A 16,763-nucleotide genomic window follows, 5' to 3' on the forward strand; every position below is an offset into this window, starting at 1 on the left:
ATTATTGTTGAAGTGGTATAATTGTCCCTACCAGAGGAACAATCGAAACATGATATTTGAACAGTTGTGCTGTTTAAAAGATTGAAATTATGTTGTAACAATTGATTATTGCTTTTAATAAAACGGCAAGCGCTCGACCTACTATTAGTATTAGATCCAAGATCATGAGTTCGATTATCATGGATTGTAATAAATGCAATTATTAAGATGAAGATTGTTGGGATGCAATAATTGACATCTTCTAGGAAAACGATCGAACCGTGGTATTTGACTATATGATTTAAAAATATTTAAATTATTCTATTCTATAAATTTTGATAAAACATCTTACAATCAAATTTTTGTTTTTTAATTACTATCTCATTTCCAAAAACACTTTGTACCATACACGGGACAGTTGTTTTTTTAAAAATTTAAGTAGGTTATATACACATATGGTTCTTAACACGATCGTTTTTTAAATTAAAAAATATCTTTTTATGAAACAATTCTTTAAAATATAGATTTATTGCTGAAAATTAACTAAATTTCTCTTTTCCTCCCCAAATACATCCACATATGTTTGTTAATGTAATGCATGTGTAATTAATGAGTTTTGATATTCTACTATATACAACATGATATTGTACATAGTAGAATCGTTGGATCATGTTGATCACACATAATATTGCGTGCAGCGCATCCAAACTAGAAATTAACGAGGATTTCATTGTAAGAACAAAGCTCGTGATACTCAAAAAGAAAATTATTAGCATAAAATTAATTGTGTGTGGAGACACATAAAGTAACATCAATAGCTACCTTAAAGTTTTTTTTTCTTCCTAAATATCACAAATATGCCTATAGCAAAAATGTGGCCACTTTCAAAATGTAGGGATTCTTTATTTTTATTGTATTAATTTTCATCATAAAAATGGACAATGATTGAAACATTACATTTAATCTACTGTTCAAGTTAAGCAGACCAATCCCATCAATAATAATAAATTTTTNTTTTTTTTCTTTATAAAGCTTGATACATGGACTAAATTATCCTAATTTTTTTGAATCTTTTATGATATCTCAATTTAATATGTTAACATAATCGAGTTTGGCATGCTTGTGTGGAATAAAAATGATCTTAAGTATAAATTTATATACTTTTAATATTTCACGATCAAAATTAAAGCGAAGAGAATTTTTTAAAAAATTGTACATATTAGAAAGAAATTAAAATATTTTTTATTATTATTATGGATCGTTTTAATAAATTTACACTGATTTTTTTAAAAAAAAAAATTATTAACGTATGAAGTTAAGAAGAGGGTTGATTAAGTTCATCGTTCCTATTATTTGAGGTCAGTCCTTTTTTGTTTGAGATGTGTTTAAAAGCCCCACAACTAATTAAATTTACACATTTGGTCCTCGATGTTAAACCAAAACAAATTCCAAGGAAGAGGGGCCAAAATTCATTTGATTCCAAACAATGGGGACAAAAACAAATTGAGAGAAAAATTCATATATTATACTCTGTGAAATCCCGATATTTCTGAAAACTCCTGTGTTTTTAAATATTAAGCATACATACCCCTGAAAACAAGTATGTACAAGGATACATGTGCTCAAGATTTGAAATATAAAAATGTATATGATCAATATTTGAAAACACGAAGAGTTAAAAAGATCACTTTTTGCATGAAAATTTTTAGCAATATCAAGATTTATGTAAGTAACCCAAAAATTAATGATCATATTCAGATTAATATTCCATTTTGCTGGAGAACCAGGCATATGTATTCATTTTCTTATTGACAACCAACGGCGGGGATAAAAAAAACGTTCAAATCCGTATTCAAAATTTTTCTGATACATTACAAATAAGAGGGATTAAGATGATATTATCCCATAATAAAAGATAGTTATATTATAGGAAAAGTAGAAAAGATTAAACCTTTATTATTTGAAAAGTAGAAAAGGTTAAACCTAAGGATCTTTTTTGCGTTATATACAGCACAGATACCAAGAAACACATTCTGTCTTCGTAGGAGGCAACCTCAGGGTTTCAGTTCTTGAACTGCTCTAAGTTAGAAATAAGCATTACTTTGATGCTATAATGACAATGTAAAATATAACTTGTGCTTATGTTGTTTCAGAGAGTCCAGACGAGTAAAAATGGGGACCATGATCGGCTAGAAAGCGAGGCTCAGCAAGTGATTACAGAAAACTACTAAAACAGCCCAACTTGTTTTCAATATATGCTTATGTACAACCACCATTTTCCACACTTAAATTAGCATAACTTCCTACAAAATGGCTTTTTTCGTCCATAGTTTCAGCAGTAATACAAATAGTTGAGGTAGATTGAGTACATGAGGAGAGTAATGGATAGCTATGGAAGTTATCCATTGTTTTTAAAGAACCAAATAGATGTCAACTTCGTGAACAAGAATGTAACACCCTCAAGAATTTTAAAATTGTTTGAATTCTTGAGTAGTCTCGGAAGACGTGATACAGCAGAAAAAATCACCGTTTGGATCTTCTAGTACTCTGGCTTTCCCCTCTGGCATCTGCCATTCTTGATTTTGAACTCGTCATTTGAATGGCATGTGATTTTTCCTGAATCGTAGAGTAAGGATCCCGCAAAGACCATGGTTGCTCATTTTGCTCGGATAAACAGTGATAGTCTCTGGCCAGTGGTAACTTAGAACTTGATAGTGTGTGAGCTTTGAGACCCTTGCTAGATTTGTGTCTATAAGTATCATCAAGATGGCTTCTGTTTTGAGCTTGTTTGTCGAGTAGATATCTTGCCCTGTCTACACCTTCACCCAAGTATGGACCTCTCGCATCTTGAATGGCAGATTCAACACAATCCGACACACTCCTTTGGATAGAACCACTCTTCCAAGCAACATGCCCAGAGACAGAATTTCGAATCATGATTTCATCCTTAACTACCAATTTCCTAGACTCACGATCGACAGCAGAGCCACGAACCCACTTGTACCCTTTATTATTGTTATTATTATCCGTGTTCAATTCAGTAGAATGAAGATCACTGTCTCCTGTGTCTTCTTTACTCTCTGTAAGATCTTCAAGTACTCCATTTCCTTCTTCATGCTCATTCTGATGAGAACCAGCTTTAGTCTTACTCAAATACGTCCCATTCTCAACTTCTTTGTCTCGTTTTGTTCCTAGGAAACCTTCCAATTGTTTCCTTAGCTTCTTAATGGCAGAACTTTTCTCCTCCAATTGATGCTTAGACTCAAATGATTTAACAGAATCCCGTTTTAGCATTTCTACTTCAGCCCTCTCCTCGTCAATATTCCGAGCCAATTCATCACACACTTGTTCTGTAATTTCTCTAGCTCGTTTCTCACTTTCCAGCTCTTCAGCTGCCTTCAAGAATGATGCCTTAGTCTCCGCTAATTCTTTCCCAAGCTTTTTATTCAAGCTCTCGAGTCGCCTCCTTAACTTTCGCTCTATCTTTAGTTCACCAGCAATAGATTCAACCGCAGCGTCCACAGCTTGCTGTTCTTTACTTTTCCATGATGCCTTTTCTTCAGCAAAACACTTAATGAGATGGTTTACCTCTCTTTTATCAGAGCGATATTCTTGGATGAAGTGATTGACTTGAAGACGAGCTCTCTCAAGCTCAGCATGAAGGGCTGAGATTAGAGACATGCTAGATGAAGGTGGATCTGCACGAGCCCAGATTCGGTTGATGATTTTTAAGAGCTCTTTAGAAGTGGTCAGAGCATTACTTGCATCCTTTAAACCGTTCCTATTACCACTGCCTGATCCACTTGAAATCAGGGCTCGGGATTGATTCTCTATCTGAAATTCATCCTTACATGTGAATGTTCCAATAGAATTTTCAAAAGCCTTATGTGGGTTCCACATAAACAGGAGCAAAAGGGACAAGAAAAGTATAACTATAACTGGAGATGCGAAAATTCTTGATATTCGATTGTTTTTGGATTAATGGATTGGAAGTTAAGGATTTCAAATGCATAATAACAGATCCATTGATTTATTTGGATAAACCCATTCGGCAAGGATTATAAAACCACAACTAGTTATTTTTTTTGAAGCACGGGAGTGGATTGCAAAATTATGTAAAATATGAAGTCATTTCAAGTCTTTCCTTCAAATACTAATAAAATCCAAATCCTCCAATCCATATGCGAACTAAATATCAATTATCAGGCTGGAAAAATCCTTACCTCCATGAAACTAGCATTGCTAATAGAATCAAGAGCTCCCACATTTTGGTCTATGGACCTGAGCCTTTGTGAAATTGTCGGGGTCCTTTTCTGATGACTACACGATCCAAATCGATCAATTTTCTAAAAAAAAAGAAAGAAAATTCATTTCAACATAATATTGTAAATTGAAGAGCATAAAACCAACAAAACAAGGACGGGGAATTAAAGTTAAATACAACCTGTCCAAATTTGACATTTACAGTATCCTCTGAAGAGCATAAACTTAATGAAACAGGCATTATTTCTTCTTCGGCCCACTAGAAATAGGCATGAGGCCATTTGAGGCATGGAAACATGGGAACCCAATCAAGTTGACATTTTAGACCCAAAAGTTTTTCGACATACCAAAAACTATATAATTGATGGTGATGGCGAAATTCAGATCTTTGAAATCGTTTTAGCCCAACATCGTATTTCAATTGCAGTGCCACATAAACAATTACACAAGAATGCAGCTCCTCAACAAATTTTATGACCACACAGAAAAATCGATATGATGGCCAAAGGTTTGTGTAATCAAGCAAACATCCAGCTGATAGTTTCCTCGACAATTCATATTCGAATCCAATGCAAAAATCAGTTAAAAAAACACATCACATAACCGATCATTGAAACAGCATCGAGCAAATTTACCATCACAATTGTGTGGAAATAAGGGAGTAGCTCGAACCTAGCTAAACACGGGAGTCATCTCCAAGCTATGGCAATCCACTCGCAAACAAAAATTCTTTCTTCCTTCTTTAGACTAAACAGAAATCAAACTTATAAAATGAAAAGAGGTCCTATGTTTTCAATAAATCCAGAAACACTAATGAAATCATAATTTGATCCAGAACCTGTGAGCAGGGATCTGAAGAATCACAACATGCAGAACATATCACCTTACACGCCACAATGTTGTTTTCTACTTATATAAACCTTCAAGAAACGAACATCCAAATCAAATTAACATACATTTAAGGTGTAAAAAGCACAGTATCAGCATCCCACCTCCGAAATTGTCGGGCTGTGTGACGGATCCAACAAATGTGGCGGCAAATATCGTGATCCCAAGCGCAACCCCCATCCAGGCTGCATTTTTTCCCTCTTAGATACCGTCTTTACTCCATCCGTCTTCCGATGCTGCTTTATCGTCTCCAAATTATTCTCACTCATTTTCGGGGAAGGCATATCATTCATTCCCCACAGGGTGGCAGCAAGCCTTCTTGCTGATACAGGCTGGGTGGACTTTGCACTGTGAGAATATTTTGGAGACTCAATGCCGCTCCTCAAAGGGGTAGTTCTCCATACGGGCACTGGCGTGGTGGATCTGGATCCTCCATGCCCGATACCGACCCCGGCTCGATTCTTTCCCACCAAAATGGCTCGCTTATTCAATCTGTAATTATGAACTCTTGAAGATGTAGATGAAGAGGATGAGCATCCCCTTTTCCGGATCTTGGTGGGCACTAGCCGTCCCTCCATTATCGCACCTCTACGCCCTTGCCTCGGCATTTTTCACTGTTTACTTAAAACTACAAGCAGATCAAGATTTAAACTTTCGGCTTCAATGTCCTTACCTGTCCCCGCAAGTAAAAATTGAATCTCGTGAGGGAATAAGCACAAAATCCGAAGATACTAAAGACCCAAATCAGAATTACAATCAAATAACCAAGAAAAAGAGATCTTACAAATTTTGGTCATGGAAAACCTTGGCATTACATTATAATTAACCAAGAAAAAGAGATCTTACAATTCTTGGTCATGGCAAAACCTCGGCATTACATTTCCATCAACATCGTGAGTCACGTGGTCTGATTGTTACCTTCTTTTGATAATCTAATGTAAGAAAAGTACAGCAGATTGAGATAGACTTAAATTAAGGCCGGTCAGCATAAATTCTCAGTGGGTACGAAATGGGTTGGGTTCAGAATCTTTACAGCTAGAATTGTGGTTTAGAATGGATATTAAACCAATTGAATATAATAGAGGAATTAAAAACGAGGAGGATGTGGGGATCATTGGATATGTCATTATTCGAAATGATGCGGAAAAGAAGAAGAGCACAATTCTTGATTCGAGACTCCATTTCCCTGTGCACTCACAGTACTGTGAACGCAGCACGTGGTACATGCCGACGAAGCGGGAGGTGAATTGAGGTCAAAAGTGACTACGTGTCCGAAAATGAGTGCCAGAATGTCTTTTTCCTTGTTTAACTTTGTTGGATTAGTCTAAATCATATCCGTGTCTGGGAATAAATAAAGAATGTTAAATTAAACTTCATAGTTTTATTGATGAATACAGTTTAGGTTTAGTCAAATCATAACTGTTGATTATATATATCATCACAGGAACACAGAGATTCCATGCTAAGAGTGCGAATTATAGATGATATTCAGATTGTGCATTATTTTTAACGATTTGAATTGAATAATAACTTTGATCTATAAATTTTTTTTTTAAAAACGATAAGTGCTCGCTACTCCCATTTCATCCACTCTAATCTATATCAAAGTCAACATTATGTGTCTAATTCACACAAATTACTAAGTTATACAAGATATTAGTTTATGCTACGTTAAGAATGTTTCTCCAATTATTTCAATATCATTAGAAATTTAAACTCATCATATTTTTATGAAAGTTGATATATATACCTAATCTAATAACGGTCTGTTAATTGATTTAATATATTTGAATTATACTATTTGCACTTTATAAAACAACATACACTTTCAAAAACACTAAAATAAGAGGCTGAATCTAAATGGCAACTCGTTAGATATTACAGCTTCTAACCTTAAGTACTGTCTTGTAAAGTCAACACGCAACATGTAAAAATTATCCATCTCTAAAGAAGTTGAAACAAAATACCCACAAGTAAGACCCTTTCTTATCTACTAATTTATTCAAACAAACATATACTTATTTATCCTTCAACAGTTACCTGACGATCGCCCCCGAGCTCAAAGAGAGCTTCTCGATTGAGCATAACAAGTAAAAGATCTTGTTCCATTCAAAAATCAGTAATACATCGTGATAGATTAAAATTAACAAAGACAATCAGATGATTATTCAGTCCATTTTCTGGGGAAAAAAAGGGATCTCCAAAACCTGACATGAACCTTGACTTCTATATATCAACAGAGAGAAAAGGTCAAGGTAAGAAATCTATGATCCAATATTGGTGAGAAAATGCTCAAAATGCCACTCCTTTATTTCATATTACAACCGTTAACCACATATTCAAAACAGCAAGAGCCATAATAGGCTTCAGGCCATACAGCTTCTTGCAGCAGGTTGTGGATGCCAATATCAATGAATTTTGTTTCCTCCTCGACGATTCCATCGGGTGAAAATCGTCCAACCTGAACAAGCAAAGGCATTAGAGCAAGCCATAGTAAATGTATGGGCGAGTGTGGGCAAATCCATGTGTTGGTATAGGGTGAAAATGAATCAAGCAGACTCAACTAACTGTTGGAGCCTGTGTGAAGAATATTGTACTCAAATTCAATATTATTGAACTCAAACCTCATGATATATCTGGAGTTGGACTCTAAGCCTACAATATTTGATTCGGTAAAAAACGAGCTACTTGCGAGCTATAATAATTAATATTTGTAAATACATATTTATAGTTACAAGAACCTGATTGATGGTACAATAATTCGAGCCATACTTACTAGAGCCTGACAACCAAATGCATCGAGCTCAAAATATAACTTTCTTTTGAGTTGAATTTTCAGCTCAAAATGGTAAATTTTTCTAGATTCATACCGATCTACAAATAGGTTAAAAAGGTTCCAGCTCAACATCGAATATGAAAATAAGAGGATTATTCAGTTTGATTCCTTTCACTTGAACCACTATGTGTATGTCAGGTTTCTTGTAACACCTGCAGAAGCATGAGTTATTGTATGGATATGATCCTATGAAAGTCTTAATGCTCCAACAGGAATCAGCTTACTTGGTGACAAATCAGCCAGGATGATGATTTTGCTGCAGATGGATCTCATGGAAGAGAAGGGACCTGGCTCGATTAATAGCGGCAAAACAAAGGAACAAATGCTCCTCGAGATCTACTAGCTGCCGCAGAATATTTGCACGGTTTCTCCAAAACTGTTTCGACACCTCCTGGACCCGATACCGGTCCACACCTCTCTCCAGAGCCATGTGGACCATTAGCTTGTCATTCTCAAGAGCAGTATATAAACGATCCACAAGACGATCTATAGTGTCTAGATCATTGAGAAGGAAATAAGCTCCCTTTGCTGCAGCATCCAGTTGAGCTAGGTGGACCATTTCCTTCTTAGTCACATAAGATGTAAGAATTGCAGGGCATATCGGGCCTGCAACAAGAGCAATAAGGGCATGGCTAGCTATTGCTATAGCCGATACGGCAACTCCAACACCTACTGCAATCATACACAAGGCGGATCCAGTAGAGCAGTTACGGATAAGATGGACCCTCGACTGTGACTTCTTGAGCCGTTGATTGAGCTGATCTTTGAGCTCAGAGAAGCCTTGATGGATATTGTCGAAGTTGAAGAAATCAGGAGAGAAGGGGTTTTCGAGGTGGTAAAATTCGAGAAAGATTTTAAATCCCAAGTTAAATTGGGAATGAGAGAGGGAGTAGGAATTAGAATTAAACTCGAGAGGGAGGTCGTCAAGGAAGTTATGAATAGGGGTATAGAGGAGGCGAGCTTTGTGTACACTCCGATAGAGAAGGAGGCATAAACAAGATGTATTTTCACTGTGTTCAAAGTAGGTGGTAATGAGTTCAGTAAGGGGGTTGGGCTGAATCAGTGAAAGTGTCTCTATAACATGCTCGTGGCTTGGTCGAAGAATTTGTTCCAACAAAGGAGGTTCCTCGAAGTATTCCACATGTTCTATGCCAACATATCGATCAAAAGAGCTATTGCGGTCAAATACTCTTCGAATCTCATTATAAGAAAATGTTTTAATCGCAAGTGTGTATTCTCGACTGAGGTTAACAGTGGGGGAGAGTTGGACACTTGATGTTGGTGTACTATCTGCAGAGCAACCTGAATACAAAAAAATGGTATAGAATAATGGGCAGGAACAGAGAATCCCAATTGGAGCTTTCTTTTACTTTTGGTGCTGCATTTACTGACAGTTCAAGCAGGACTTGATTTCTATTATATTGCTCTTATATTTTCTTTAATAAATCAGAACTGTACCTTGACAAGCCGGAGATGAAATATGATTATTTTCTGTAGGCGGTCGTGGAGGTGGCGGCGACGGCGGTTGTCTTGAACAAGAAAGCATTGAACTCTGTCCTTTGCTGCAGGTTTGTAGAATGAAGATTCATTTCTGCGCAACAAATGGATTTAGTAATCCGACCAAACAGAATAACCAGACACAACAAAGGAAAATCTAATCCCGAGCGCTCAATATTCTTCCTATAACCTTACGTCAAGTGACAGAGAAGAAGTCCATGTGATACATATGACAAGATAGCCAAACTAATAGAGCTGATGAATGATATCTACACCTGAAAACCAATATGATAAAATCACTGCTTTTGAATACATAATCAAAATCAAAATGCGGCAAATGCATTACATATTAGTAACCAAACAGGAAAGTGTTTTCTTGTCCCATTCTAGTGACAAAAGATTTAGTGCACAAAACAAATATAACCAATTTTTCACTCCATCATACAAGTTCACTTGCTAGGTAATAGGTAATTCTAAATATTTCACCAAAAAGTAGCAAAATTGATACCAGCCAATAAGGCTATATAGAGGTTCACTTCTAAATGCAAAACAACTCAAGTTACAGGCAAAAATTGCCATCGATCAATGGGCACGTAGCTAAAGTTTAAGGGAGCCGGAGCAGACCAAGTTTTAGAATCCAATGTCTGAATGAGGAACATGGAAACCGTATCAACACATCATAATACCGCATATCTGACACAAGGATCACAATAATTGGCAATGTGAGTGAAATCACCTCTAGTGAGGCTGAAGCTGAGACCAAGTCTGTCCAACTTATACAGCCACTCTCTTGGATGAACTTGCTCTATTAGAACATTGCTCATTTTAGACATAAAAAAACATTTTGAAGAGGGAAATTCTCGATCGAAAGCAGGTGACGAACAAAGGTGGCGAGTTGGCAACCGTTGCTTCAAACAAAAAAAAAAAATATTGAAAATCATAAATGACTTTCCGAAAAGTAGAAGTTTTGCCCACAACAAAATATTTTCAATGGCCTCCGCACCGAGTCACATCCCTCATCCCAATTAGTAGATCCGTCCTCGGAACAAGATTCCTAGTCAATTTCCATCAAATTTTCTGATACCACATAATTTCACTTGAGAATAACAGCAGCACAACAGTCATCACAACCCACATTTTTCTCCGTATTTAACATGTAAAAAATTTATAAACTAATACTCCTACACCAGCCAAAATTAAAAAATCAAACGATGAAAAGCCGTGAAAGGTATTTAAGAACTTGAAACTTTTAGCTAAGCTCGTGAACTTAAACACTAAAACCAAGTCAAAAGAAATCCTAACATATTCATACCGCTGGAACACCACAAAAGATTTCGACTTGCCACATTCAACACACAAGAAATCGAACCAACATACCTTATAACATCCTTAAATCAAAATGAGTCCCGAAATTTTTCACCGTAAAGGTTTATAGCATATGAATTGTTGATCTACGCGTATGAAAGCCGATATCTGTAGTTTATTTAAATGTTAAAATGTAAGTCGGTTACGAATCCAGGATTCAGTCTTCAAGAAGTTTTCTGAGTCGGGCTTTGACGAACTCTTTGCGGGCCTGCGCTCGGGCTTGCTGATGCCCGATGTTGGCAAACGATAGGTGGGTTCCGACAGAGATGAAGGCCGCGCCGGTGAGCAGACCACACACTGTGAGGGCTACCTGCTTTGGAGTCGGCTGGTACGAGTACCGTACCATTTTTTTTTACTGTTTAATAAACATTTAATAGATTGATTTAGTTCCAAGTTTACAAATTAATAGCCCTTTTTTTTTTGTTAGGCTGACGGATTTGGTAATCCAACACTTGTTCAAAATTAATGGCAATTTTTACTTACAAATAAAATCACTAAGTTATTGGTAAATATCATACAGATATTGGTAAAACAAATATCTTTTTATATAATTAACTAAATTAAAAAAAATACTCTTTAAAACAATAAATTATTAATTTATCGTTTTAATTAATACCTATCTAAATTAATAAGATTTAATTGTCATTAAATTATTAATTTATATAAATTTTACTGTGTTTAATAATCCAATGATACTACTAGGTCACCCAAAGTGCTTACCTATTTTTGGAGTATTTTTTTAAAAAAATTTATATTACATAACAGTGCCTTTGCATAAGTTGAATGCTTATTTTTATATTAGGGTTGATGTTATCTTTTAATCTAAAATTTTAAAAATATAGATAAAGATATGATTAAATTTTTTTACAACAAAGGTTATTTAGGAAAAAAAAAAGTTTCATCAATAAATTATATAATGAGGATATAATTATAATTTAAATAAGTTCTACCCAAATCAATTAGAGGTTAATATAGATTATCAACCTTACGTTTCCTTATTTGTTCAAAGTAAATAGGCATATCAGCTAATTTTAAATCATACAAATCATTTACCAAAGTACCGGAACCAACAATAAAATCATTCATTCATCCTTTACAATATGACACAAAGATTAATCTGACTCATAATCTTTATGATAGTGATATTCTTCGCAGTTTCTCCTCCAATGTCCATATTTTGCACAATGGAGACATTTTTTTCTATTGATCATCACAATCAATCCATTGGCATGTTTCTTTTTTGTGTTGTTGGTTTGGGAACGCTTCCCATTGTCTTCCTCGTTTTAAACCCACAACTCTTCTTGGCCTCAGAAGAAAAATACATCAACAATAACAACAAACTTATCTTCTTTCAGGATAACCTCAAAATTAGTCAACTTATTGTCAAGTCTTGAAAGTGTGCACTTCATCTTATATATATTGAAGTTCACCACAAGCAGTTTGAACGAGTCAAATAAAGATTGAAGTATCATATCCAACGATAACTCTTTCTGTAAAATCATATCAAGGCTAGCCAGTTTCTCATGGAGACCTCAGACCTGTCATCTTCAATCTATGACCTTGGACTTAAGACCATCCCCTCATATGCGTACAAAATAGTTCTCTAACAAAATTGCAGCGTACAGAACGAATTTGTTCACCATAAAACTTTTCTAGATTGGTATGACTTTCAGCTTCATATTTCATAAGATCATGCTTTTTCTAGAGCTCATTCGTCATTGATGTCATCATATAGCATCATGCTTTGAGATCTTCATCTTTTCAATTCATAGATAGTCTCAATCGCCACAGGGTTCGAGCCATGTAGAACCTTTGATGATGCATTTTCGTAAAAACATATATCAGTTTCTCGGAATTCAAAATAATTTATAAATTTCTCAGTCAATCATTGTACTTATATCAGTTAACTTATTCATATCAAGAATTAATATTATTTTATTATTCTTGGTCATTGTAATTATATCAATTAACTTATTCGTACCAAGAAGTAATATTATTTTATTATTCTTAGTCATTGTAATACTGAAAAATAAATAGAAAATATAAGAAGATTGTTTGATATTTAAAATTTTGAATCATATTTAAAAAAATTATTTTTAAGTTAAAATCTCATCAAGTGCTCATTTGATTGTTTATCGAATTTATGCTTCTATGTTTTATTCATCCAATGTCCTACGTGTAAATAAAATATACAAACATACTTGTATAATTACATATTATTATAGCCTTTTTGCTAAGTAATAAATCACAATTTAATATAATATATAATATAAACTTGAATATTCACCTGAGCACATAGTCGAGGCCCCTGATCATTCACCACAATCACGTCACATGTAATTCAATAATCAAACTACCTAATTACATCAATATGTAATTGCACAAAATTCATCGCATGTTATTCAATCGTTTCCAACTAATCGTGTCATTAATTGAAAAAAAGATTAAAAAATAAAATAAAACAATTTTATTTAATTTATAATCAATAATTTTTCAATAAACTAGTAAAATCACCATTTACTTTATAAATATGCCTTTAATTGAAAATAAATTAACAAATTAAGTGGAACAATTTAATGAAATTTCCAATTAATTAGATTTTATATAAATTATTAAAATCTCCATTTTACATTTCATCATAACATTAATAAAAAATAAAGGTGTTTTAAATAAATAAAAAATAGCTAACAAATAAAATAAAAAAAATTAATTTACAATTTGTAAATTATAAAATCTCTAATTTATACTTAATAAATTAAAAATATATTTTTAATAAATTAAGTTTTTTTGGACTGTAGGAGATAATTAAGAAGACAAGAACAGAAAGTGTAAGTCGCTGTTTGTATCATTATTTGCCTGCACGCCTTTGAATCGATGAATTACCTGTGCCCACTNTATATATATTTGAAAAGCACTGATACATATATTTAGAAGCTTGTCATTTGAACTAATAAAAAGTAGAGTGAGTCTCATGTGAGACCGTCTCACGGATCTTAATCTGTGAGACGGGTCAACCCTACCCATATTCACAATAAAAAGTAATACTCTTAGCATAAAAAGTAATACTTTTTCATGGATGACCCAAATAAGATATCGGTCTCACAAATACGACCCGTGAGACCGTCTCACACAAGTTTTTGCCTAAAAAGTATACCATCAAGATGTTTTACGATTTTAAATATTTTAAGTCTTACTTTTATTATTGACTATTTTTTTGATAAAATGATAAATACTCGATCCTATATAAATTTATGTATGTATCATGCATTTGCAATTTATTTAGTATTTATATTTTCAAAAATTACATCAAATACGTACAAAATTCTAGAAGCTAAAGTTTTATGAATAATCATACTTAATGGAAAAAATTCAAAATTTTAGAAATTCATAAAATAAATAATTTAAGATAAAATTACAATTTTGATTATATTTCCGTTTCTCTGTGATCTTGTTCTCATATTTTGTCAAATTTCAATCTTAGTCATGTAGTTTTTTTGATAATTTTAGTATTTTTTATCTTGAGTTCTGAGTGACACTATATACATTAACATTTTGTTGGTGCTACATCAAAAAGACGAAAATTCAAAATAAAAACAAGAAAGATAATATAATAAAAACGAAATTTGACAACATATATATATGTGAGTACGACGCAATATTGCAACTTTAATTTNAGAATATATACATCTTTTGCATATCTTTATAAGTTTTCTCCTATGATAGCAAAATCTGGTGAAGTTGGTACGTCTTGTGATAACCCAAGTTTATGCGTATATCACGCATTCGAAATTTAATTATAATCAAAACTCTAAGAAAACTACATCAATTATATTGAGTTATATATAATGTTAGATTTTCTCGATGATAAATTATATTTTAATTTTTTAGTAATGCATAAAATAAAATAATTAGAGATAATATATTCGCTTTACAAGTAATCTCCTGGGAATCATAATTAATTATTTAATAACTCAAATATATTTAATAAAATATATGAAACGTGACCCCAACAACAACCCCAAGTGGGAAGAATCATTGTTAAGAAAAGTACACAACGAAAGAGATGCCAATCCATTTCCCTTGGTCTGCTACCATATGAACCACTTTCCCGATCAGTTTAGAACTAGCTCTTGGATCCCCAGCTCGTCCGATACAAAGTTGAAGCCGTGATCATTGATCTAGCTCTGTTCATGTCACACGAGAGTAATTTTTCCGATATTGTGTAGACAAAATCTTTATCTGAAGTGCTCCACTTGTTTTTGGCATGCAACGTGAGAGGACCACCAGTTCATGATTAAAAAGCACTGCCCCCAAACACATTTCAAACTCGAAGAAAAGCTTAGTTGCTTGCTGTATGTGAATGACGAAAAGGTAAACTGATCCCTGCATTTCAGTTTTAGATAACCAATTCAAATTCTACGTACAAGGAGTGAAAACATTTTGGTTTAATTTGCAGGCTAGAGGGCAAAGTAGCTATAATAACCGGTGGAGCAAGCGGCATTGGCGAAGCCACAGTGAGGCTTTTCGTCCAGAATGGCGCGAAGGTCATTATCGCCGATGTACAAGATGAACTAGGCCAAAAAGTGTGCCAGGACATCGGACCTCCCGAAGACATTTCCTACATGCATTGTGACGTTACTGATGAAATCGATGTCCAAACCACAGTGGACACTGCCATTTCGAAACACGGCAACCTCGACATAATGTTCGCAAATGCCGGAATCGCAGGTTCCAGAAATCGTCAAGGAATTATTGGCACAGATTACGAAGATCTCAAAAGGGTTTTCGAAACCAATGTGTTTGGCGCATTCTTGTGCGCTAAACATGCCGCTAGAGTAATGATCCCTGCAAAAAAAGGGAGCATCGTGTTTACCTCCAGTGTTGCCTCGGTGACTTATGGAGATGTCCCGCATCCTTACGTAGCATCAAAATGCGCGGTGGTGGGACTGGCGAAGAATCTGTGCATAGAGTTGGGGCAGTATGGCATCAGAGTGAATTGTGTGTCGCCTTTCGGGATTGCGTCGCCAATGCTGATGAATGAGCTGGACATGGGAAAGAGCGAGGTGGAGGAGCTTGTTTCGGAGATTGCGACATTGAAAGGGGAAGTTGTGGATGCCAATGATGTGGCCGAGGCTGTGCTGTTCCTGGGAAGTGGCTCGTCGAAGTATGTGAGCGGGCAGAACTTGGTGATTGATGGAGGTTACAGCCTCACCAATGTTGCTCTACGTGAGGCCTACAAAAAAATGCTTGTCTCTTGATTTGCTGCCAATCACATGTTTCTATTTGTTTGTTTCCAATAATTGTTGCTAATGTATTCTGTAATAAATCGTGTCTACTGGTCATAAATGCATTTGGAAATATTTCGTTGTTTTGATTTTCCCATTTTGTTGTTTTTAGCAATAAAAAGCTTACTCAACTGTCGATGTATTCTCAATAGCTTAGATTTCGAATCCTTTAATGGAATAATGGAACTTTTCATACATGTTCGATGTCATAATGTATGTGGCAATAGTAGCTAAAGTTTTGCCCCCCTTCACTCTACGAATCAATGGGATATATAGCATGAAAATATATCCCAAAGTTGGATTTTTGTGAGTCAATGCAATGAGCATATATAGTTTGAGTAAGCGTATCCCCTAAAAGATAGACGTCCCTTTGTTTGCAATTACCGAGATGATGAAAAAAGTAATCAAATTATACAGATAGTTTTCGTTAATAGTTGACATTTAATTTGATTTAATCAAAGTATCATGCATGTTTTTGTAAAATTCGAGATAAATGTATAATATGTCAAAAATTGTACACTATTTGATCATATATAAAAATATTAATGTTTTAAATAATAATAATTTTTTTAGTTAGTACAAAAGTATTAATTTGGGAGGTGAACTAAGATTATCTATCTTATTAATATCAACAGACTCTGAAATCCTAA

At 34.4% G+C, this 16,763-nt stretch overlaps 3 protein-coding genes across 21 annotated transcripts; 1 reads left to right on the plus strand and 2 right to left on the minus strand.

The window, feature by feature from the left end:
- Positions 1 to 2,190: 2,190 nt before the first annotated feature.
- LOC140971255 (uncharacterized) lies at positions 2,191 to 6,363 on the minus strand. 2 transcript variants are annotated; one of them, XM_073433407.1, is made up of 4 exons: positions 5,915 to 6,363; positions 5,235 to 5,803; positions 4,203 to 4,325; positions 2,191 to 3,813 (listed from the first exon to the last, which is right to left on the minus strand). In XM_073433407.1, the coding sequence occupies exons 2-4, from the start codon at positions 5,736 to 5,738 to the stop codon at positions 2,503 to 2,505; spliced, it is 1,938 nt and encodes a 645-aa protein (XP_073289508.1). In that variant the 5' UTR covers positions 5,739 to 5,803; positions 5,915 to 6,363; the 3' UTR covers positions 2,191 to 2,502. The 2 variants fall into 2 exon arrangements, with proteins under 2 accessions (XP_073289508.1, XP_073289509.1); XM_073433408.1 differs by having other exon boundaries at positions 5,977 to 6,362.
- Positions 6,364 to 7,219: 856 nt separating this feature from the next.
- Positions 7,220 to 11,202, minus strand: LOC140971256 (UPF0496 protein At3g19330-like). Of its 18 annotated transcripts, none has more exons than XM_073433419.1 (6): positions 10,841 to 11,201; positions 10,200 to 10,268; positions 9,659 to 9,738; positions 9,425 to 9,557; positions 8,191 to 9,268; positions 7,220 to 7,591 (listed from the first exon to the last, which is right to left on the minus strand). In XM_073433419.1, the coding sequence occupies exons 4-5, from the start codon at positions 9,510 to 9,512 to the stop codon at positions 8,202 to 8,204; spliced, it is 1,155 nt and encodes a 384-aa protein (XP_073289520.1). In that variant the 5' UTR covers positions 9,513 to 9,557; positions 9,659 to 9,738; positions 10,200 to 10,268; positions 10,841 to 11,201; the 3' UTR covers positions 7,220 to 7,591; positions 8,191 to 8,201. The 18 variants fall into 18 exon arrangements, 17 of the variants coding, with proteins under 17 accessions (XP_073289520.1, XP_073289518.1, XP_073289512.1 ...); XM_073433417.1 differs by having other exon boundaries at positions 9,659 to 10,107; XM_073433411.1 differs by adding an exon at positions 10,040 to 10,107 and having other exon boundaries at positions 10,200 to 11,201.
- A 3,701-nt stretch (positions 11,203 to 14,903) lies between these two features.
- Positions 14,904 to 16,205, plus strand: LOC140961126 (secoisolariciresinol dehydrogenase-like). Its single transcript, XM_073419425.1, has 2 exons — positions 14,904 to 15,199; positions 15,285 to 16,205. The coding sequence occupies exons 1-2, from the start codon at positions 15,189 to 15,191 to the stop codon at positions 16,084 to 16,086; spliced, it is 813 nt and encodes a 270-aa protein (XP_073275526.1). The 5' UTR covers positions 14,904 to 15,188; the 3' UTR covers positions 16,087 to 16,205.
- The last annotated feature ends 558 nt before the right edge of the window (positions 16,206 to 16,763 follow it).

This window comes from Primulina huaijiensis, chromosome 2 (assembly GCF_012295235.1).
Source record: "Primulina huaijiensis isolate GDHJ02 chromosome 2, ASM1229523v2, whole genome shotgun sequence".
NCBI lineage: Eukaryota > Viridiplantae > Streptophyta > Magnoliopsida > Lamiales > Gesneriaceae > Primulina > Primulina huaijiensis.

Coding starts and splice junctions, on each gene's coding strand:
- LOC140971255 (XM_073433407.1), bottom strand. CDS start 5,738: ATGCCGAGGCAAGGGCGTAGAGGTGCGATAATGGAGGGACGGCTAGTG. Junction 4,326..5,234: donor ACAGCCCGACAATTTCGGAG/GTGGGATGCTGA, acceptor CTTTTTTTTTAG/AAAATTGATCGATTTGGATC. Junction 3,814..4,202: donor GCAATGCTAGTTTCATGGAG/GTAAGGATTTTT, acceptor GATGAATTTCAG/ATAGAGAATCAATCCCGAGC.
- LOC140971256 (XM_073433425.1), bottom strand. CDS start 9,512: ATGCTTTCTTGTTCAAGACAACCGCCGTCGCCGCCACCTCCACGACCG. Junction 9,269..9,424: donor TTCATCTCCGGCTTGTCAAG/GTACAGTTCTGA, acceptor TTTTGTATTCAG/GTTGCTCTGCAGATAGTACA.